At 44.8% G+C, this 23,826-nt stretch overlaps 1 protein-coding gene across 4 annotated transcripts in view; it reads right to left on the bottom strand.

The window, feature by feature from the left end:
* Nucleotides 1–209: 209 nt before the first annotated feature.
* Nucleotides 210–23,826, bottom strand: part of NFIA (nuclear factor I A) — a 422,222-nt gene continuing 398,605 nt past the window's right edge. For all 4 annotated transcript variants that reach the window (XM_075556962.1, XM_075556953.1, XM_075556946.1 and 1 more), the window contains one exon: nucleotides 210–2,521. In XM_075556962.1, coding sequence (XP_075413077.1) covers nucleotides 2,445–2,521 — 77 coding nt within the window. In that variant the 3' untranslated portion in view covers nucleotides 210–2,444. The remainder of the gene's footprint in view (nucleotides 2,522–23,826) is intronic.

Below are 23,826 nucleotides of genomic sequence, written 5' to 3'. Positions count from 1 at the left end.
TTTTTAAGGCTTGCTTGTGAAAGGAACAGTTGTAAAAACAAAATTGCTTGAAGCAGGGTCAGCTTAGTGCTTCACAGTTTGACTGCTTCTCTAAGAGGAGCCCTTCCTGCGCACGTGCATTCAAAAATCACACACATTTAAAAAGGAAAAAAAGGTACAAAGACAAACACCTAAAACACACTGCATCAAGTGCAGCACCGACTTTGGTCAAATTAAAAAAAAAAGAAAAGAAAAATGAATAATCGCTAGGCTTTTCTACGTGATCTAAGCAGGTATTGCATATTTTCATATATCTGGGGTGGGGGGACAAAGGAAGACTCCAAATACATTGTAAAATGCAGCAACATCCAAAATACTGATACTCTAAGCATCTGTAGATCTCAGAATCGCACTGCCATTGACCACAGAGGCCAGTAAAGACGCCTCCTGTCTGCGGAACAACTAACTCGCTACTTAGTGCTAGATGTTGAAACTGACGGTGGCTGACGTAAAAGTCACATTTACAAAAAAGTGTCTCCAAATGCTCGACGAGGGGAGACCCCTTTCATTAGAGGAGCATGTGCAACAATTCCACAAATCATCGCTATCCAGGGCAAGGCACATTGATATGGAATTTTTGTTTTCGTGCAAATTAAGGAAAAAAAACAACAAAACAAAACAACATTGTGGGGGTGGGGCAGGGGTGGGGTGGGGGAAGATGAGGAGCAAAGTGTCTTCCCAAGAATTTCAGTTCCTTGATTGGATGGGACAGTAGTAGAGCCCTTCTGAAGGGCTGCGAAACGTAAGTTTAAAGGCAAGTGCCTAGAGTAGGGATTACAATATTGTGTCTTAACGCACTCTACTTTATCCTACATTAACTACATAAAAATTAGTTACTAACACTAGAACATGCAGAGACGTTCTCTGATCAGCGGGGCTTGCCAACCAGAACACGTATATATATGTATAGTATAGGAAACCTTCTTGAAGTTGCATGGGAAGCAAAGGGGTGCTTCGCTGTCTGGTAGAAAATTCACTTGCACTTTTTTTTCTTTTCCTTTTTTTTTTTGTTATATAAGATACAGGACATGTGGGGGTGCAATTCCCCCCTAACAAGTACCCTTGATCTGAATGGGCACCAGCATTGGTGTCAGTATTGGTTTTGCTATTATTCTTATTTTCCCATAGCCCAGTTCAGGGACGCAAAGGTCTTTACAATTTCTGGACAATCTCTGGTACAATGAAGTGACTGATAACTGATAAATCCTATGTTGCCAGATACATGTAAAAATTTTCAGAATTGGCAGAATCCATTATAGTGACTTCTAGCTTATAAAATTAACAAGATACCATGATTTCATTTTAGTTATGTGCTTTGATAACAGAAAATAATTAATTAGCATTTAATGTCATTAACATATTGTGGTAAAAGCACCATTAGATTTGTTTTTTTTTGTTTTTTTGTTTTTTTTAATTTTCCTTCAGTTTTTAAAGGGATACAAGTTTAACAATAAAAAACATAAAAAGCAAAAATAGCTCCCCTTTTTCTTGCAAGGCTGTTTTTTACCCCAATAATTTAGAGTCCTGGGGTGGAAGGACTTGAAAACAAAAATAGAATTTTCAACAATCTCTATCTTACAAAGATATTTAGCTATCCAATGAAATTGCACTTTACTCAATTCAAAATTCGATTGTTTTGATTGATTCCTGTCAGTTTCTGTCAAAACAGACCATCTTCCCCATTTCCCTATGAATTTTTGTGTCATTATTGAAATTGTTGAAAAAATGTTTGTTTTTTTTCCTAATGTAAGTGCAGCATCTCAAAACTTTTAAAAAACTGAATAGTAGTAGTCGTCGTTGTTTGCCATTTTTCAGAATTGTTCTGCAGCATGAGTGAATTCATTGTCCTTGCGGGCCGTGGTGTACACCTGACTGCTGACTGCTGAACCGAACCAAACTAAAAGAAAAAACAAAACAGGAACATAACTGTGTCTTCTTTTTCCACTACGCTACAGAAAACATTGCCCTTTGACTGTCCCGTAAGTTATATATTGCAGATCGCAGCTACTACAAAAGATTTAGTTTTCCGGCGCGCCTCCCTCAACTGCTTGAGGGTCACACCTGTGTGGGTAATTCATGAAATACTGTGAAACCGCCAGGCTCTGCAAGGGAAGTGTGTGACAGTGGGAAGTCAGTGAGCAAGGGCAGACCCCTCGAACCACATCACCGAATGCTCACACCACCACAGAAAACACTTCAAATGTTACAAAGCCCAACCATTTCCAGCACCATATGAGGAAATTACAACAGTCCCTAAAGTATTAAAAAAAAATCCCAAAAGGTTATGGCCTTTGCGGTTTGACCATAGAGCCTGCTGTCTCCTTGTACACGTTGATTTGGATCGGTGTTCTCCCCTTCCACTGACAGTGAAGTTGTAACTGCGCTGGGTTGAAGGTGCGTCCATGTTACAGAGTTGAGAAGGGGTCAGGTGGTCTGTCTGGTGGATGGTGGGACAATGCAACCTTTATCCCAGGTACCAGGACTGGAAGACAAAACGAAAGGCACCGTTAGAAGAACTCCTCAAAGAGCATTTTTAGAAGGACCTTTCCCACCATGCAGTCTAGTTCTTTGTGGGGAGATTCACCGAGAAAGAAAAGGAATAAGCAACAAAAGCAAGCCCTGAGCGCCGAGACTGATCTTACTCGTAAGTAAAATGAAAGGCCATCGGTGGAGCCTGTTAACCTTCGCATGCATTTGACACCACAAACTAGTGACGGTCACTGGAAAGACAAATCGGGACTTGTCAGTCCTGAGGAGTGGGAGGATAGCGAGCAGAGGGCAGGGGACTTGATGGTCTTACTGACCAGTTACCTGACTCAGGGTTACCCTGCAGAGTGCCTGCTGCATGGGAGGCGCTCAGTGTAGAAGGGTTACATGAACAGAGAATGGGTGCGGGGAGTTATTTCACATGGCAACAGATGGCTATTCCTGAATTTCACAAGGTCTGCTTTTAAACACACTACCCATGTGGTTCTAACATTCTCTTAATACAGCGGTTCTCAACCTGTGGGTCCTGACCCCTCTGGGGGTCCAACGACCCTTTCACAGGGGGCGCCTGATTCATAAGAGAAGCAAAATGACAGCTGTGAAGTAGCAACAAAAATAATTTCATGGTTGGGGGGTCACCACAACCTGAGGACCTGTCTTACAGGGTCGCGGCGTGAGGAAGGGTGAGAAGCGCTGTCTTAATAGGTACGTGTGGTTATTACTACTAGAAGCCTCACCCCCACTTGTCTTCAAGCTGATTCCCTCTCAGGGCAACGAAGCGTTTCTCAGGGGAGAATCATGCTCTGTAGGACTCTTTGAATAGCCGATTTCTCAGAAGTACTTGGATGGACTCTCTACCCTCCAGTTTCTCACTGATTGCTAACTGCACCCCACCCCCACCACTCTCTCTCCGTACCATGGCATCAATTCTGTCTCATAGCAACCCCATATAGAGTTTCTGAGGCTAGAACTCTTCATGGGAGAAGATGGCCTCCCTCCTCTTTCTCTCAAAGATTGGCTGGTGGCTTTGAACCTGGACCTTGTGATTAGCAAGCAGTTCAATGCATACATGACAGGGTCACCAGGGCTCCTTTGCGAGAATGGTGGGCGTGAAAGAGAAAAAAACAGCAAATCAGGTGTCCAGGGTGAATTCAGGTATTCCTCTTGGACTCCTCAGTTTTAGTGTATGCGTGGAGGTGGACTTTATGAAGTAAAATGTTCCTTTCACCTCAATATTTTTAGAATAATATTTTTTAAAATGGAAGAAACCAATCAAGCAGTATCAAATTTCCATTCTATTAATGATCATGGTGCCTGAAGAAAAAATAAGGCACAGTCTTTGTTCAAGCTTCTGCCTAGTCCAGGGGTTCTCACCCTTCCTCACACCGTGATCCTTTCATACAGGTCCTCAGGTTGTGGTGACCCCTCAATCATGAAATTATTTTCGTTGCTACTTCCTAACTGTCATTTTGTTACTGTTATGAATCGAGCAACACCTGTGAAAGGGTCATTAGACCCCCAAAGGGGTTGGGACTCACAGGTTGAGAACTGCTGGTCCATATCGATTTTGAACCTTCTATATATCTGCTGGGCCCACCTGCCAGTTGGTTACCCTTTCCTTTCGTAAATCCTAAGGTCCCCAATCACATCACCTACTTTCTCTGTTAGCTAAACAAGGAGGCTAACTATGGGCTGACAGCAAAGTCAACTTCTCAAGTGATTTGCCAACCTTTTTTTGTAGAGATAGCCTGTTACAGTCACTTACATTGATCATGATTCAAAGAAAAATCATCAAATTCTGGCAAAATCCAGTGCTTTGGAATTCTCCAAGTTGATAATACCACAAAGGTTTACAATTGGGTTCATCCAGTCAGGAGGAGGCTCGTCCTTATTTTAGGGATTAAATTAAGTAATGTAAGGACTGGTTCAATCCCAGGGGCAAACAGCTAAAGGATCCGTGCATGGAGGTTGGTGTAAAATTTCCCGGCCACACAAGCAACCTTTGATTTCCAGAGGCATTTAAAAAGCCTAAGCCCAAACTGAAAAACAAAACAACAACAGAAAAACTACTCATCCTGTCTACTTTTAAAAGGTACTCGCTGACCACATGCTGTGAGAGACACAACAAAGCCTCTTGTGTCCTGAAAGGAAATCATCCCGGCAAATACACATGGCCTAAATCTAACTGGGCAAAAGGAAAACAAGTAAATGGGAGGAGGAAGAGGAAGGCCAACTTCAGCCTGCATTTCTGTAGCCCCTCCTAGGATTGGGTCGGATCGACGCGGGAGCCTTTTCTCTGCTGAGCGGAGCCTCTCAGACGCTGGGCGGGGCTCCAGGTGCTCACAACTCCCGTTCTCACCCTTTCTCCCCCGTCGTGACATCGCAGGAGCCTCCAGCCTGCTGGAAGCAGACGCGTTTGACCCAGCGAGTCGGCAGGGGGAGCAGTTCTCCAACCACAGTTCCCGGACGCGACCTCCGCGCACTGCAAAAATCTGCAGTGCCCCTGCACTCCTCTTAAACAGCAAAGCAAAGCAAAAAAAAAAAAAAAAAGTTTCTTCACACATCTTACTATTCAGTATGTGCCTCGCAGACAAGGTTACCCCAGAGCAGCTCTGTAATCCTTCACTGAAATAGGCTTTATTGATTGCTCTGGTCTATTGTTCTCTTTTCAAGTCCCCCAAGTTCAAGTTCATCCTGGTGTTACATCATGTCTGGTTGCTAAGAGCAACCAGACAGACCCAGACGTGACTATCATTAGCAAGAAACCCTCCGCTCTCCTCCCACCAACCTTCCAGCGGTTCTGACGTAGCAGGGCCCACTGCAAACACATTGAAGTATTTATTCTGCCTAATTTATGACCTACACAGCAAGCAAGACCCCCACTCCAAAAACCAACACTGTTGTATATTTAATTAATCTGTCTTTCTCTGGCACTTGGGAAAGTTAGACAAAGGACTAATTATTGTGTTTCACTCCCCACACTTTTCTTTTGGGGGGTGAATATTTGCATGGGAAAGAAAACGAGGAGACCCAGCGTTGCTCCCCTCCCCCTATCCCCCTCTTTTACCCTATTGACATTTCATGAAATATTTTAGCTGCTTAAGGGAATTAGAAAAAAAAATGCAATGTGAATGTTACTCCTCCTGCGTTGGTATTCAGTAACACAAATCAACTCATGACATGTTTAAATTTAAATGCTAACCGCACACTCTCAGAGTTACTTTAAAGGTTAGTTTTTAATCAATAGAAGTTGCTGACTCTGGGTTTTTGAGCTGCGCACTGCAGCTCTTGGGCTTTTGTCTAATGTTAAAGCTTTCAAACTTTTTTTTTTCTTGAGATGATTTTAGCAATGATTTGCAGACACAGAGGGCTGTTGTGCTTTGACCAGCAACATGGCAATAGAAGAGCAAGTTGCTCTGTGGTGGGGTGTCAATATGACTCCTGAAGGTGTGGGTTAGGATTTTTAATAACCCGTGAAAAAAAAACCCAAAACTTAATTAACCCTTTCAGGCCCAAGTGAAAAACTATTTTAAAAGGTAACCCACCCCCCTCCAGTAAATTGACCATTAGGACTTACTTCAAGATCACACTAATTCATCATGACAATTAACCTTGCTACTTGATCAAGAGTTTATATAACAGGAAGTTCAAGAGGGGGGATCACACAGAGATTCTTTTTGTTTAGGATCGGGGAGAGATGAGGCTACAGATCAAACAATTGATTTGAAGAGGTGGTACATAAACAGTTAAAATAATTGTTTTAAACAAATCATCAGTTTTGCCAGCTTTTCTCAGGACCAGTTTATAGCTGAAAGTCACTTTTAATATTGTGGCGTGAAGGTGATAGTCACACAAGTGTAAGGCTCCTGGTTTCTATAAATGTCCACAAACTAACAATAACACCAGATGGGCAAGATATGGCTTAGGAAAGTCCGGTATTTCCCCTGGCGTCTCCTGCCCCCCTCCACCTTCTTTCTTACCGTGTCTATCATGTAGGCAATGCAAGTTCCAAAACACGTGTAACACAATGCCTTTGAGTTGTTATTATTTTCCCTACTTGGGCCATAAAAGAATATAATAGAAATCTGACATGATTAAATTTCTGGGATCAAGTAACCAATCACTGGAGAAATGTTAACATATTAAACAAAATTTATTTATGGAGCATTTAAAAAATTGTCTTCAGCACTAAGCAATAGCATAATCAATTGCTCCATACGTCATGTATGAAGGCTTCATACTGCACAACCCAGTAAGCTTCCTGCTTGTATCCAGGAAGACACACAGGCATCTCTGTCCCCTTCGCCAGTGATTTCCAATATTACAATACAACATGGGCGATGTTATCTCATCTGCTTACATGAAGGAAATCAACACAGAGCTTTGATCTAGATTTCCTCAGAGCTTGTCAACCACCCTTGTTTTAGAGCCCCATAAACCCACAGCCCCACAAAGGCTCTAGTTAAGTGAAATGACTCCATGGGTCCACAATTCTACAGTTTGGGCTATACTGGGGGGCAGAGGTGTGGGAGAGGGAGAAGGAGAGAGAAGGGAGGGGGGTGATTGTCCTCTTTCAGCGTTCAAGGTGAAACATCAAAAGAAATCTGCAGTCCAGGACAAGAGCTCAGCTTTCCTTTTTCTCCAGTCAAATGAAGAAGTAATCTCATCAGGTTGGAAAGTGCTGACTAAGGATTTAATAAAGTGCCTGCAGATGTGGTGTCTCTAAGGTATTCAGCTCATGTAATGCAAAACAGCCCCACTGAATGCGCTTATAAAATTTCATTTAACCATTGCAGGGAGGCTGCGTCTACCCCCGCCTGTGCTCTGAGGAGCTTTGCCACACTTCCAGCCCCTTAATTTACAGCCCCATGAAAGTTCGAATCCCAATGTGCCAGGATTCGGGAATGCTTACAGTAGTCAGGTTTTATGAGCCACATGCACTATCTGTCTGCCTTCCTGCCCTGGCCCCAGCCTGTGTGCTGCTGGAGGCTGCTGCAGGCGAGGCTGGCGAGGAAGGCCAAGAACTCCGCTCCTTGGTGAACAAGGAACAACCCTAAGTGTCTGATGACTTTGTAAAAGACCTTTTTAACATACTCTTCACTAGGAGGGCAGGATACATATTTCGGAAACATCATGAATGCAAGTCTGTTTGAGAGACATTTTACTTGAACCGAAAAAAGGGAGGGGCGGTTAGGGGCGTGCAGGACATGAGAGGGCGGAACAGACTGTGACGCAGCAGTCTCTGTTTTTCAAATTAAAAAGTTAAACAAAGGGCCTCAAGGCCAAAGTTTAACTCTGAGGAAGGAGGCTGTTAATGTGGAATCCAGAACTGGGTGTGACGGCTTTGCTTTCTTCTCCAGGCAAGGTGGGTTATTTAAGGACATTCACACACGGAAATGGAAACAGGCAATTCCAGGGAGCCCTCCCCTCGCCTGGCTCCCCAGCACCTCCAAAAGAGGCCACTGTCAGCCCAAACTGCGGGAGGCGCCACCACCACGTTAACTTCTGTCCTGAGGCGATGCTACCGCTTCAGGGTCATATTAATGGGGTTAGTCATGTTTGGCTTCCTGCTCTTGCTGGAAGGGGCTAACACACAGCTCACGTTTTATACCCAATGTGTTGCCCTTGGCACCTCAGCCCAAGAGCCCAACACGATCGACCCCTACCACAACACAGCAGGAATGGACAGGACATCTGCGAGACTGAGTTTCTCACATTAGTACCAACCTCTTGGGAGGCCTTATTCGCTCACTTAGTAAGTACTGTGTACTGGGCAGGGAGCCCTGATCAGCACTTCAAAACCACCAGCCACTCCGTAAAGCTACTTCCACAAAGAGTCCCAGTCTCAGAAACCCAGAGTAACAGTTCTCCCCTGTCCTATGGGGTCACGATGAGCCAGGCTTGACTTGAGGACAGTGAATTTGGGTTTGTTTCTGTTTCATTTTTGTTTTGGTGTACTAGGTGCAAAGTACGCTAGCTTCTGTGGATACTCCCTGCCATCGAGTCCATGGCAACTCATAGCGACCTTCTAGGGCAGGGTGGACCTCACCCCGTGGGCTTCCTAAACTGTGGCTCTTTTCCAGAGCACAGAGGGTCACTTTTCTCCCACAAGAGTGGCTGGCAGGTTTGAACTGCTGACCTTGCAGTTAGCAGCCAAACATATAACTCACACCACTCTCAGGGCTTTTTAGGGGGTAGTGACAAGTGAAAGAAAATCGGTGATCTCTGCTCTCAAGAAAGAAGGGGTTAGAGATTGTACACTTCTAACCCCTTTAAGATACCAGGCAGCTTGCTTTAATCACAGTGATTCTTAACTGATCTTCAGTTGGCCTGTCTCATGGCAGCCCCATGTATAAACACTGCCAGGTTCTGTGCCATCCCTGTGATTGGCTGGGGACTGGACCCTTGTGAATCATAGGGCTTTCACTGGCTAGTTGACCAGTTTTCTGAAAGAGACCGTCAGAGGGTTCTTCTTAGCCTATCTTGGTGTAGAAGCTCCGTTGAAGCTTGCACAGTGTCATAGCAGTAGACAGCCTTCAACAGCTGGGCACTGTCGGCACAGGAGGTCTCTGCACAGGAGGTGCACCGGCCAGGAACTGAACCCAGGTCTCCTGCCTGGCTGACAGACACTCTACCACTGAACCATTATTACACCTTGCCTCACAGTGGGCTCACTACAAACTTAAGTTGAGGCTGAGTATCCACAGCCCAAAGGGATCCAGGATAGCATTCAACTTTTCCTTTATTAGCCGTTCAACATTAAGCAAGCAGGTCCCCCATCCCTGAGCCCTTGTCTGTGCTCCAGGAGGACTCACACTGGTTGCTCCTGAACAGGGTGCCTGCCACATACAGGTGCTAGTGATTGGTGTTTTCAGCATCGAGCTTTGATCTCTGCTGCTACTTTTTTTCTTGTCTGATTTTGATAATTAAAAAATGCCTGTTTTCAATAAGGCTAAACTAAGACTTGTTTATGATACAGGAAGTGATTAAAATATTAATGGCTTGTGACTGGCCGGGCTTACCTCTGGGGCCTTATCTTCTCCCCATTTGTACTCAACACTTGGGCTGTTTTCAAACGTCTTCCAGACTCTCCCCCAACCCCCACCCGCGTCTTTCTCCCTGCGGGGTCTTGGTACAGGTTGTGTCCCTCTCCTTGGCTTTGGTAATACTGAGCAGGCCTTGAGTCCTCAGATGAGAAGTCTTTCCTTCCTAGGGGGTCTTTCCCTGGGCAGTTACTGCTGAACTGTAATTACCCCTTTTCTTCCCCAGTGGGCTGGTCCCAAGTGGACCCTAAATAAGCACTGTTAAATGAAGGCTGGGACAGAGGAACAAACCACCCAAACCTGGTGTCAGCACCACCAGGAAGACAAAGGCAGGGATTTGGATGGATGACTTCTAGCGTGGCTGAGCCACATCCACGCCACATGCCCACATGTCTCCGATTGACAAGCTTTGTCCTAGAGGGACAACTTATCTCCTTGCACGGCACTGGGCAGTTCCAACAGAAGGTCTGTTGCAACGGGGACAACTGTGGCCAAGTGCGTCAGTAGCATGTGCACTAGCGCTGTAGCATGGACGGCTGCCCACTCACTACAAGCACAGAGCAGTGGTCCAAACCACCACTCCCTCGAGAGGGACCGTGCTGCTCTCAGCCAAGACCTCTGTTTTGGTTCAAACCTCAAAATGGGAAAATACTAATCTTTTTACCAAACAAGACATCGAGCACCTCCCAACCTCGAGAGTGCATGTACAATCCAATTATTCTCACTGTTGATCCCAAACCAAATCTTTCTCTGCATTCTGAGCCTGCATGTCTCCCATCAGCATCAATATTTTTCTTTTCATTTTTTTTCTTTTTTTACATTTTATTAGGGACTCATACAACTCTTATCACAATCCATACATCAATTGTATAAAGCACATCCATACATTCCCTGCCCCAATCATTCTCAAGGCATTTGCTCTCCACTTAAGCCCCTTGCATCAGGTCCTCTTTTTTTTTTTCCCTCTTTTCATTTTTTATGGGTGGTGGAAGTGGGGGTAGGGGAAGTCACCCTTCATGTTTTCACCAAGGAGTCTTCTACTTTAAGGAACCCAAACCTTTGGGGTTAAAGGTTACCTTTTGCCTTACTCACACTTACCCTGAGGATTTCCTGGAAGGTAGGATGTGGAGCAGTAAGAGCTAGTGCTCTGGTGTCCAGATTAATGGGGTCCTAGTATCATTGTTTATAGAAATCTGGTGGTGTAGTGGATTACATGTTGGGCTGCTAGCCACAAGATCAGCAGTTTGAAACCACCAGCCTTTCCATGGGAGGAAGATGGGGCTTTCTACCTCAGTAAAGAGTTACAGTCTCAGAAACTCACAGGGGCAGTTCCCTCTCCTCTAGGGTCACTATGAGTTGGCACCGACTTGACAGCTGTTGAGTTTGGCTTTGAGTTATTGGTACCCTTTTTTACTAGGTTAGTAATTCTAGGCCTGTCAGTTAGCACCTCTGAGTCTCCATTTTAGCCTCCATACCATAGAGATAGTGATCCATTTTTGTGAGGACCACTGTGAGATAGTCTCTGGATAAGGCATATATTTGAAAATAGAAGGTCAGGACAGAGGGGTCGTCTCACTAGCAAATGTGCATGGGACACAAGGTTTCCTGAGGAGCAGCTCCCAGGGGAAGTTGCGGGTGGGAAAGTGGAGCAGAGGGTGGCTGTGAGTCAGAGCCTACCTGGTGGCCCCTGACAACCATGCCAACAGTTCCCTGGGAAAGAAATGGCCAAACGAGGCGGCTCGCTTGTTTTTAATGATACACTCTCTTAGTTACAAGTACCAGTTCTGTCCGTTCCATTTGCCCAGCTGCAAGAGAAAGTTCTTGAGAAAATTACAAAACAAAAAATCTGTCTTTAATTGCTGTATTAAAATCAGAGCAGCGAATCCAACAACACAAAAGGAACTGGCTCAAGTTTATGAAAGGCATTTGGGCCTTTTGCTTTGCGAGGCTAAACTGCAGGCCTTGGAAGTTTGGGGGAGGGGGAGGGGAAGGGGTGGGGGGAGTAGTCAGGCAACCAAGTGGGACAGAAGCAATCCTATTTTGGTTTTTGTCAGCGAATGGCATACTACATAGATCAGAGACTTCTTATAAAACACAAACCCCCACTGTACACAAAGCACAGGAAAACGTGAGGAAAAGGGAGCGACTAAAAGCAGCTTTAGGGTGTGTTAACGCTGCTATTCTGTCAGCTTAAAGAGCATTTTATGCTTGATCAACAGCTCCTTTTATTGTGCCTTTCTTTCATTCATTCAGGACATCAAAGCCTGGCGCCACCAGTGTACCTGCCCTTGTGGAGGAGCTGTGAGGGGCTTCTAAGGAAGCACGGCTCTGGGAGCCGGAGACCCCCGTGGACACAGCAGTTCAAAGGGAATATTTCAACAATGATTACATTTTGTAAATCTTTTTATGAAAGAGACAGCTTATTTCCTGCTTTTTCATGGAGAGAGGGGGAGGTGGGGTGGGCGGGGGAAGATTCTACCCATTAAAGTGGGCCCGCGCCATGAAGCTACTTGAGATCTGAGGTGCGGGATGGAGATTAAGGGGGTGGCGGCCTGATGAAATGGTCCCGGGTGCCCATCGCTTGGTCTCGATGGCACTGCTGGGTTCTCTGGGTGGAGCCGGGGCAGCGTCTCCGGATGGCTCTGTTCTGGGAATTGCGGTGGCGACGACAGCTTATTTTCTGAGCCGTGTTTATTTTTTGTTCTCTCTCCCTTTTCTATTCAGCAGAGCCCAGCCAAGAACCAGAACCTGACAGGCCACCCTCCGCTCCCATCACAGAATGGCAAGACTAAGGAGTCTAGTTACAGACCATCCATGCTGCACTTTAACAGAACCCCACCCTACCAATGGAACAAACCCCTTTCCATCTGAGAAGTTAGGCTGCCGCTCTTCTGAAAGAGCAACACCGGGCTGGGTTACCAGCCCCAAAGGCAAAGATAAATAAGGCAGCCAAGCCTGTTGTGATTTTTAATTTCAGACATTAAAATCATCAGTCCCTATTCCCCTGGTTAGTTTCTAAAGTGGGATCCGGGGAGTGAAAGGCAGTGGGGTGGGGGGAGGGGGGAGGGAGGAAATGTGATACCCCAGAAGGCTATGGGAAAGAAAAAAATGTATGTTTTCCAGACATCAGATTCCAATTTTAATGAAATGCCTGTTGTCTAAGAAGTGCCGGCAGTCACACTTGGAGATGGCCCCTGGGGGCCCGGGAAGGGGTCCTTTGTGCTGAATAAGATGCAGGGAAGTGCAGGTCAGAGCTCAGCAGAGCATGGCTACGTTATTTATAATCACGCCGTGGTCTGCTTCCCCCAACTTTCTCTTCCCCAAAGCTGATCGGCTCTTCCCTAACATGACTGGGGCTCTAGGCGCTCCTACGGCATCGACTTTGCTGCTCTGGTAGTACGGGTAGGAAAAGTCTAGTGAGCGGAGCAAAAGCGCACGCAAATGAAAATGCCGACGGTTATTTCAAACATTCTTCCAGAGACTGCCTGCGATAGAATGCCAGATGGCCTGAGACAAACTCCCACGCTAACCTTCCCAGCCGAGGATCCCTTCAGACATTGGATGGCACCTGCCACCTGTGGACTCTTCGGCCTCGGTCAGCATCTGCCTGCAAGGCCCCTACACAAGTCTTGCTTCTTGTCTTTCCAATCCTCCCTTCTTGCTTTTCCAGTCCCATTTCCTTCCACTGCTGAAGTCCAGGTTTCCTTCCCTCCGCACCTGTGTATGCTGAGCAGACCCCTACTTTCTCCAAGGCCACACCATGTAACACTACTTCCCGCGCCCTTCACCAGGCTGAGGAAGGGAGCGGGGGAGAGAGTCCTGAGCTGCAACCACAACCACCTTGCTTAGCGCTGGAGTCAAGTGGCTTGCAGAGAGCCAGTGGAACCAGGCTTGGACAGAATGCGCAGGAGGTTGTGGCATCTTTGCTTCCATGCGCATGAGCAGAGCGAGTTAGAGTTTAGTGCAATATAGCTGAGCACTAGATTGTCAGGCAGCCAGCTTGGTTAAGTCCCAGCACAACCAAGGACGTGTTGTGCAATACAGGTACACATGCAGTTTAATCTCCAATTAGACTACGACATTTCTGCTGACGCCTCTCTTTGCCTTCTAGGAACACGTATGCTTGTCTTTTCCTAGTCCCTCCACACGCAACGAGTGGCTGTGGAGTCTGTTCCGACTGCTGGCAGCTCCGCGTGTTGCACACCAGCACCATCCCATGGGGTTTCCAGGGCTGGGGCCCTGCAGAGACAGAATGCCAGCCATTTCTTCCAAGGTGCCTCTTGGTGAGTTCAAATCTCTTGGACTTAGGCCCAGGACTTAGCCATTTGTGTTGCCCAGGAACTCCCCTCTTAGTCCCCAGGCATCACCTTTCTGAGTCATGGTGTAGATGTGCTATTGGCAGGGATAAACCTTTCATATCCTTTACTGAGGTGGAAGAGTCAGCCTGAATATGGGGAAAAATCAGCTAATTGAGACAGGGATGGAATATCCAGACTATATGACTATCCGAACCCAAGTAGACTTATGTACAAAACAGGCGTTCACAGCATTCCGGGGCATAAAATGACTGAAATACTAACCTAAAATGGTAAGTGCATTCCTATGGAAGGCACTGGTGCATCTGGATGGGGGTGGGGGGCGGGGGGGGGTAGGATTTAATCTGAGCTACCCCCTTTAGGGGAAACGGCCTGGGTTCCTAGAGGCCGGTCAAAGCTCGGTACGATGTGTCTGAAAGCAGCTACTGGGGAGCAGGGAACTAGGCTTTCCTCCTGAAAATGTAGATGGATCTGGGATTCTATTGCAATGAAACTTGGTTTTGTTAAGATAGGATTTGCAACACAAACCCCCATGGGGGAGTTTGCGGTTTCAAATAACTCTGCGTCAACCCACATCCAACCCAGTGCTGTCAGGTTCATTCTGACACACCGTGACTCTACAGGGCAGACTAAAACTGCCCCAGACGGTTCTCAAGGCTGTAAATCTTTATTGAACCGCTTCTTCTTTTCCACAGAGCTGCTGGTAGGTTCGAACCACCAGCCTGATTAGTGTACACACACATGCACACACATACGGAGCTCTAGTGATACTGTGCATTAGACAGTGATCTGGTGATACTATGCATTGAGATCCTAACCACAAGGTCAGAGATTCAAATATACAATTTGCACCATGGGAAAAAGATGAGGTTGTCTGCTCTGGTAAAGATTTAGTCTTGGAAATTCTTTTATAGTGTTGCTATCAGTAAGAATTGATTCAGTGGCTGAGAATACACACACACACACACACATACATACACTCAGGAGGCTTCAAAAAATTCATGGGAAAACTCTAAAATCTTTAATTCCATTTTTCTATTTTTAGTTCTATGTTCAGATTTATTTCCGTCTCAATTTGTAGGTTAAATTGGCAACTAAGTGCTATTCATCAGCACAAACAATCCGATTCTTCCTGAGTGTGTGAGTGTAGGTGAGTGGAACGTTTCTTGACAGGTGTGCGGTGGGGTGGAGTGTTGGGTGAAGGTGAAGGTCCCACGCCATTAACACTCTCCATGCAGGATCTTAGCAGTGTTTCACATTTAGGTGTGCGGGAAAGGACTGGCAAGGGCACGCAGGCTTCTTGGAGAGAGGTAAGGTCATTCTAGCAGAAAACTTAATTCATGACTCCCTATGTAGTAGTGACAACAGAGCTGGAGAAGACCTTGGAAACAAAGATCGTTGAAGTCAGATTCAAGAATGTGTTTTGTGACATCAAGCCGGCAAACAAAACCACGCTTGCTCTGTTTTTAAAGAAGTCCTATTTGACCAGACTCCCCCTGTAACTAAGCTTAGGAAGGAGCTCACACACCAACACAGTGCTTGGGTGCAAGCTACCCATCTCCACCGCTCCTTTGTCATATTTTAATGAAACCAACTGGAGACAGACGGCTGTTCTATGTAGACTGGCTCTTCAAATCTCCTTTGCTTTCATCATAGATTCTATTGTCCATTTTGCAAGAGGGGTGATTATTTCAAAAGACATATATACCCCCCTTCATTCTGACTTTGCAAAAACAAAAACCTTGCAACCATGCCACTTTGTTCTATCCTAAAATGTAATTCAATTCATGCAAATCTATATATGTATATATAGATACATACACTATATATATATATATACATACACATACATACACTTCTCTTAAGGAAGTGAATTGTCTGAGCTATATACCACAACTTCCTCTTATTGTGTCAGCCTTTCTAAGTTGTTCTCCAGGAAGACATTTACGAGTTCAAGTTCAGGTTTAAACTACATAAAAGCACTCTTAAGGAGTTTATATCGGAGCCTCATTTACATGTGGTCCCTCTGAACTCTGCCGGCATCAGTATGCTAGTTTCCAAGGCTTGTTGAAGGAATGTTTTACAGCTGAAATCAGAAGCACTTTCTCAGGCATTTCAGACTCAATGACTGGGCAGCACCCAGCTTTAGTGGGAATTAAACGTTTCCTCAGTTCTACTGAAAAGGCAAGAAAAGGGAGATAGACCTGGCGGATCCTGAGAGAACAGGATCACCTTAATTTTCCCTACAAGGTGTTCAAGATAACACTGGAGCTGAACTATACATAATGGATTGTAGATGTGTGCATTCTAGAATTCCAGAGCCACGGCTTTGATTTTCTCTGCAATCACTTTCCGCTCTTTACAGAAATGGTTACTGCATATTTTGTCCCTTCAGATATAAACACCAAGGTTTGCTTCAACTGTTTTTGCTTTTTTGTTTTCAGGTTGTCTTTCCTCTTCCTTCCCTCCTTCCTTCCTTTTTGCCTTAAAAATGGAGTTGAAAGGTGGGATGAAGGAAAATGTCCTCCTTCAGAAAGAATCTGAGGTTATATTTCCCCAAATCCTAAGAGTTTTGAGGTAAAAAAGATGTTAAGGAAGTGCCAGGGAAAGTATACTATTAAGGAAGAAATGGCTCCATCTGGTATAAAACCTGGAAGGGGTGATGGAGGGAGTCTGGGATGTTCACAGGGAACCAGGATCTCATCTAGAGAAAGCGGACGTCTGGCGAATGGCAGCTGAGAGTCAGTCTTGTTGGCAGCAGCGTGTGGCCAGGGTCCTGGCGGAATCACATGGAAAGGGAGACAGAGGCAGACTACTTGGGACTCCTGTTGATCCCCTCTCTGGATTTGAGTTTGTTTCGCAATGAAATGGGTACAACAGTGACAAACCAAAATTGTTAACTGTAGTTATGACCACAGCATCTATTACACTAGAGCCGCTCTTGCCTGGTAGTGCCTGTGGCCAGCACACGTGTGGCGGTGGCATTCCCAGAACTCCCAGTGAGAAGCTCCGTCTCTGTGGAGTGATGTGTGTAGAGCCAGATAAGCAGTTCGAAGAAAGGGCAGGGGTGTCAAGAAGAAACTACATGGCTGAGTGTGGGTGGGCCAGGGAATCAGACAGCGATGAATCCAGTTTCTACCTCTATTGAAAAGGGAGTAAAGAGCCCTTTTCCAGCAGAGTCGTGTGGGCAGGAAGTAAAATATTATAGGAGAATGTTCACCATCTATGTTTTACCCCCTAATTGAACTATAAGTTGGAAGAGCTGATGCTTCTTGTTTATTTTTAGACTTTATAGCAAGTATCTAAGAAATATGTGCAAGTCACTAATTTGGTAAGGCAAAAACGCCATCTTCATATATTAACTCACGGTCCCTTCTTGGCCCAATGCAGTGGTCATTTTTCTTGGACAATATTAGCATGAGCATACTTATTACATACTGTCCTCTTAATTTTTTCTCACTGAACTTAGCTACCTAGCCCAGAAATGCAGAAAAATATTAAATATCCTCTAATATTAAACTAAATAATGGGAATATGCCGAGTTAAAATTCACAGCATCTACCAGCATGCTTCCAAATACAACCTTCTGCTATGATAAGGGCATGGATAAAGTAGTGGCATCCATTTAGGTAATGTTCTAGAGCCAGTTTAATGGCTTCACCTTGGGCAGAGGTTGAATTACGGCAAAGGGCGAAATCAGAGTTCATAATCCTAATCGCTTCTCAGCTTGCTGTTGTTGCGCACTGTCCAGTCCATTCCAACTCGTAGGACCCGTACAACACAAAGAAGCACTGCCCAATCTGGGGTCATCCTCACAACTGGTGTATCTGAGCCCATTGTCGAGGCCAGGGTGTCCATCCATCTCCTTGAGGGATCTTCTTCTTTGCTGTTCTACTTTTCCAAGCATAATGCCTTTTCCTAGGGATCTGTCCCTCCTCATAAAATGTCCAAAGTACACAAGAGGAAGTCTCACCATCCTAGGTTTTTTAAAAAAAAAAATCATTTTATTGGGGACTTATACAGCTCTTACCACAATACAAAAATGCACTCATGTGTCAAGCACATTTGTATATTTATTCCCATCATCATTTTCAAAACATTTTCTTTCCACTTGAGCCCTTGGTATCAGCTCATTTTTGTTAAAGGGGCATTCTGGCTCTACTTCTTCCCAAAGATATTTGTTGGTTCTTCTGGAGGGCCATGGGAATTTCAGTCTTCTTCTTTAACACCTAATTCAAACACTCTTCTCTGATCTACCTTATTCACTTTCAGCGTTCATAGGCATATGACATGATGGAAGACATCATAGCTTTGGTCAGGGGCACTGAAAGTCCTCAAAGTGACACTTTTGATAAAGAGGTCAATGCAAAATGCACTTTTTGATTTCTTGACTGCTATTTCCATAAGTGTTGATTGTGGATCCAAGTAAAACAAAATCCTTGACAACATCAATCTTTTCTCCATTTATCACGTGGTTATGTCAAAATGACTCACTGGCCCATTTGCAGAGTCTGTAAGTTGCATATGAAATAGTCTCCACATCAATCAACTCTGAATTTTTATTCTTTCTCTAATCCAATCCATCTGTTTCTCTTCTGTGCTTTTCATAAATATCTACTGAACTTTGGCTGCTTCTCCATTCGTCTACCCATGCTGGCCTTTAAGGACAAAGGGGAAGTGTTGGGATGTAATTAACAGGTCCGTGGTTTGAAGCTACCCACTGCTCCACAGGAGGTAGCCTGCTTTTGTGAAGATCTGCAGCCAGAAAGCTCCATGGAACAGTTCTACTCTGTCCTCTATGGCCGCCATGCGTCAGAATTGATGCAGTGGCAGTGGGTTTGGTTGTGGCTTTATAAAAAGCAAATTAAGTAGAACTGCAGTGTTATAATTTTTTAAGAGGAGTTCTGGTAAAATGTTCGATGGGAGGATTTGAAACACAAAACTGATCTGTAGATTTTCTGAAGGATTTATTTTATCTATGAGATCCTAAGTATTTTGTTAAGTGTTGCTAGTTCTGAAAGTTTTCCTTTGCTAAAGTGTGGGTAGGAAGTTTCCAATCTAATGTTACTAAATGTGTGCTGACTTTGACGGGACAGCCAGAAGCTGACCCTTCTACACTTTTCTTCCAAGGAGGCCCCCAACTGGGAAAGAAGCTCCTTTGATTGAACAGCATGGATGAAACTGGATGAAGAGGGCAAGCGATTTCCTAGAAGTACACTACGCATCTGTAGGAGGTACATTCTCTCTCCATTCCCCTGGAGCTACTTGACTGGAATGTCTCATCTTCCGGTGGAGCAGCTTAATTCTGTGCCTGGCTGCTACTCAAAGCAAGCAGCCAGATGGGACTCAACAGAGGTGTCCCCAACTGAACCCAGCGCAAGGAGCACTGGTGGCACTGTGGTGAAGCGCTCAGCCTCTAACCCAAAGGTTTGCAGTTCCATGCCATCAGGGAAAGATATGGCAGTCTGCTTCCATGAAGATTTACAGGCTTGGAAACCCTGTTAGGCAGTTCTACCCTGTCCTGTATGGACTAGAATTGACTGGAAGGCAGTGGGTTTTGTCTGGTTGGTGTGTGGTCCCAGGGATGAAGAGCAGTTACGCGGTTCATTCTTGGTTTACAAAGGTCACTGTAGTCCAAGGCCCTGGGGAAGAGCCAAGCAAAGAACCTTCATGAAAGATGGTCAGGTGGGATCGAGGGAAACAACAAACAAACCAACAAACAAACCAAAGTCACTGCTATGGAGTCCATACCAACTCCTCTTGACCCCAGAGGGCAGAGTAGACCGGCCCGGGGAGTTTCTGAGACCGCACCTCTCTGTATCCATGCTTCTCAACCTTTCGCAAACCCGACCCTTTGGATACAGTTCCTCATGCTGTGGTGACTCCCAACCATAAAAGTATTTTCATTGCTACTTCATAACTATAATTTTGCTACTGTTCTGAATCAGGCGACCCCTGTGAAAGGGTCGTTTGACAACCCCCCCTAAGCGGTCGTGACCCACAGGTTGAGAACCACTGCTCTACATCGTTCTCTCACAGAGTGGCTGGTGGACATGAACTGCTGAGCTTGTTGTTAGCACTCTGATGTGTAACCCACCCTGCCATCAGACCCTATGAGAGCGGGAAAGAGATGTTATTAGGGGGGCAGCACAAGAGAATTTGGTACATCTTTGGCCTTTGACGGGAGAAATGTCTGGGAAGAGGCCCACTAGGAGATTTAGCACGGCCCTAGCTTAAGAGTAATAATGTAACAAAACCCAATGGCATTCAGTGTCATCCAGATACCAGTGCAAACAACGGGCAGATAGTGAAACCATTGGAAGATGTGCAATTAGACCTCTCATGGCTTCATTACCACTATATTTCATAATATTTGTCTGGAAAGGCACACCAATCCTATCAGGTTAAATGAATCCTAATGATCAATTTTTGTTTTATTCCAGTTGAACAATTTCAATTTAATTAATGCGAACACAGAAATTAGTCAAAATTAAAAATGTAAATGTTGAACTTTAAATCAAAGGTCTCCCCAACTGTAGCCCTGCCTCATATAGAAGCACTGTGAAGTTTGTTTGTGAAGGTGGATGGGAATTTTAACCTTTGTCTGCACTGTGAAGGAGAGAAGTCAGGGGAAATGTGTCACAGAAAGCGATCCTTCAGCAGTCAGACACCCAGGTTTCTTTCTCTCTCTCTCTCTCTCTCTCTCTCTCTCTCTCTCTCTCTCTCTCTCTCTCTCTCTCTCTCTCTCTCTCACACACACACACACACAAACACACAGCTGCACGGCAGTGTATTATGGAAGATGAAATTGTGAGCTCCATGCTTTAGTTCTTCAGGATGCCAGTGCATTTATGTCAGTGTATTGGATCGTGGGCTGTTTTAAGGGCATCTGTAAAAGAGAAGCCAGGCATCCTCTTCCTAAGCCTCTTCTTGTACCACCTGGCATCAGACACTCTCCATCTTGGTCCTGCTTTGTCTCTGATTAGGTGGGTGGACTTGCAAGTTACTCTACCCTGCCTGGGCTCTGGGCCTCTTATTCATAGGCACTGTTTTATTAAGACAACATATACTTTACTCCAAAATGGCTTAAGGTGGTATCTGAAAATGGAGTGTCCTGGCATACAAATCTTTATGGAAATTACTAGCATTGGTAATTTGGTATTTCTACAGCTCCAAAAAAGACCAGTGTTTTTAAACGGCTTCAAAAAGAGTGTGGGGAAATGATCTGAGTGACCCGTTTAAAACCATTTCAGTCACCTTTCTTCCCTCTTCATCAATAACCAAAGCAGAGGGGATAAACAACAATTTAGGACGGAGAAATGGCAAGTAGATTTTTTTCCCCGAAAAAGAAAAAAGAGGGGTAAGGAGTTGAAACAAGAAAATATATAATAAACAGAAATATGTGTTTATTTTGGTGTATTTTAAAAACATGTACTGGCGATTTACACTGCTCCATCTGGCAGTGCCTTGGATTCCTGGTCTTGGAAGAGTGTGTTTGTAGTGGCAGGTTCAGTGCTTTCACGCTTAGCCGGCCGCTCCCAAGGTTTCTGTTCCTGCTAGGTGGCCTCCATCCTTGCCCCTCCATTCTGACTTGCTCTCCACTGTGTGATGAAACTATCTGAGAGCAATCCATTCATCATGACTGGTTGGGGACACCATAGGAGAACAGCAGGGCAATTTCATAATATAGTTGATTAGTCTAATAATCATCATTAAATTTAGTAGTGATAGTGGGATTCCCTCACCTTGTTTAATGGTCATGGACAATTCATGTCTTGACTGCCAGTGGTAGAAATGGTTTTGAAACATTAACTTCTGCCCCCTGGGGATGACACTTAGCCCATCACATTTAATTTTTGACCTTCACTGAACAGCATGATCCTAATCCCTTGATTTTATAATCTTAACTAGGAAATATTAAAATATGGATTGACTCCAGTTGGCAGAAATCTTTATGTTCTTTTCACGGAAAAAGCCATAAATCCTGTGGTTGACCTTTTATTTCCAGGTCACAAATGACACCCACTTAGTTTTGTCAGTCCATGTAGGATTTATGTTAGAGTCTACAGGTATAAGACATGAAAGTTGAACTTTAATGAAATGTCTTTCAAAGTTGTGCACTTAGCCAAAATTCCCCACCAAAAAATGAGTGGATGGCCTTTGGAAAACAGCATGCTATATCCTTCAGTTCATTGCTGGCCTCAACTAGATCTATTTTTCACTGTTAATATATTTCTTTTAATAATACCCTCTCTTCTATTTCAATTTTTTTGCTACACATTGTGCTTGTGTTTGGGATGACAGTGGTACCTCCGTTCTTACTTAAAACTTCTTCACTGAAAGATAATTTCTGAAATGTTCTCTTTGCCATCACCGTAATTCATCTATATACAGCTGGGGGTGGGGGTGGGGTGTGGAACTATTCCTGGTCCTTTTTCACAAAATCAAATGTATTGATGGGAAGCATTCACTGCTGCCAATCAGGGACATGCGATGTGATGGTTCCACAAAGCCGGGAGACCAGGGCAGGATACCCAACCTGTTCAGATCCACACCATCTGAGTGAGATCAACGGTGCCCATAATACTCCCGCTCTCATGTAGGGCCCTGTCACAATTAATAATGTAGGAGGGGAGCTGATTAACTTAAGTAAAGTGCTCTCTGCTGTGTAAACACATAAAGATCTATGAGGAGGGGGGAAAGAAGTGTGTGTGTCGGGCAGGGGGGGGGAGGAGAAAAAAATCATTTTTATTTTTCATGTGGATGTGTTCTCACTTTCCATTCTTCTCTTGTAACAATTACTGTACCAGCAACCCTGACAGAGTCAATAAATTGATCTGGGTCTTGACGCAGCAGCAAAGCAGACTAATCTGATATACTCTTATCTGTGAGGGAGCGTGTGGGGGCGTCAGGGGGTGCAGGGGGTGGGGGTTATGGAGAGCCAAGAAGTGGCAGCCAGTAGGGGCCACCTAGCATCCCTCTAGATGGGTGAGTGATGTTGCGTGTGGAGCTTCTGGCAGAGAGAGATGCACACATGGGGTGGGGTGAGGTGCATGCAAGCACTGGGGAGAGGCAGAACAGGCAACGCCTTCAGCTTGGCTGAAGGAAGCAGCCTAAGTAATACCGTATGCACCACTTATTTAAGTCCCCACGGTATTTCAGTCACTCACATCAATCTGCAATTCCAATGAGGAGCACCACCCCATTAGAACTAATCATGTCAGCTGCGTATCTGACAAAACAAACATTCAGAAACTGCGCTCCTAGGTTTATAACTTGCTTTTGCCCTGGGATCATTTTTCCCCCCTTTCCCCCTTCCTTCCCTCATCCAGCATGAAGTTTAATAGTTTTTTAATATGAAATTATAACACAACATAGATGCTCTCTGCATGCATTCAGTGGTGTATTTTTCCTTAAAACTAGAAAGTGCAGCTGTTAGTTGAGTTTTAACATGCTCCTTGGGAGTATGCTAAATATGTTCTTAATAAACAAATATCACTCCACTGGCTAATCAGAGAATTAATAGCTCAGCTTATGGAAACCAGCTATGGGGGATGGGGTGCAAGGGCACCCTGCTCTGGGGGAAAGGATGACATTACCTTGGGAGTTCTTGCCAGATTAACATTTTCTCTGTTTCAGCTAGCAATCCCAGGTCCCAGGTCCGAAAGGGTAGTAAGAGGTATCCTGCCCAACTTTGGTGCGTACAGAGACTGCATTCTCGGTGGTGAGAAAGGAGTAATACTCACTGGCGTTCCATGTGCCATAATAGGGTGCGGGCCCTTTGTAATCCAGCCACATTGAATCTTCATAAAACTTCAAGGGGACAGCAGGGATTAATTTCAAATTTTTAAAATGTGACATCTCAGAGTCAAAAAGGTTAAATAATTGTCTTAGGTCACATAATGAAATCAATCAAAACCAGGTCTGTCTGGCTCCAAAAC

The sequence above is a fragment of the Tenrec ecaudatus genome, chromosome 1, assembly GCF_050624435.1.
Source record: "Tenrec ecaudatus isolate mTenEca1 chromosome 1, mTenEca1.hap1, whole genome shotgun sequence".
Lineage (NCBI taxonomy): Eukaryota > Metazoa > Chordata > Mammalia > Afrosoricida > Tenrecidae > Tenrec > Tenrec ecaudatus.
Note: the sequence above shows the minus strand (reverse complement) of the source record. Positions and strands in the feature narration are given on the sequence as shown.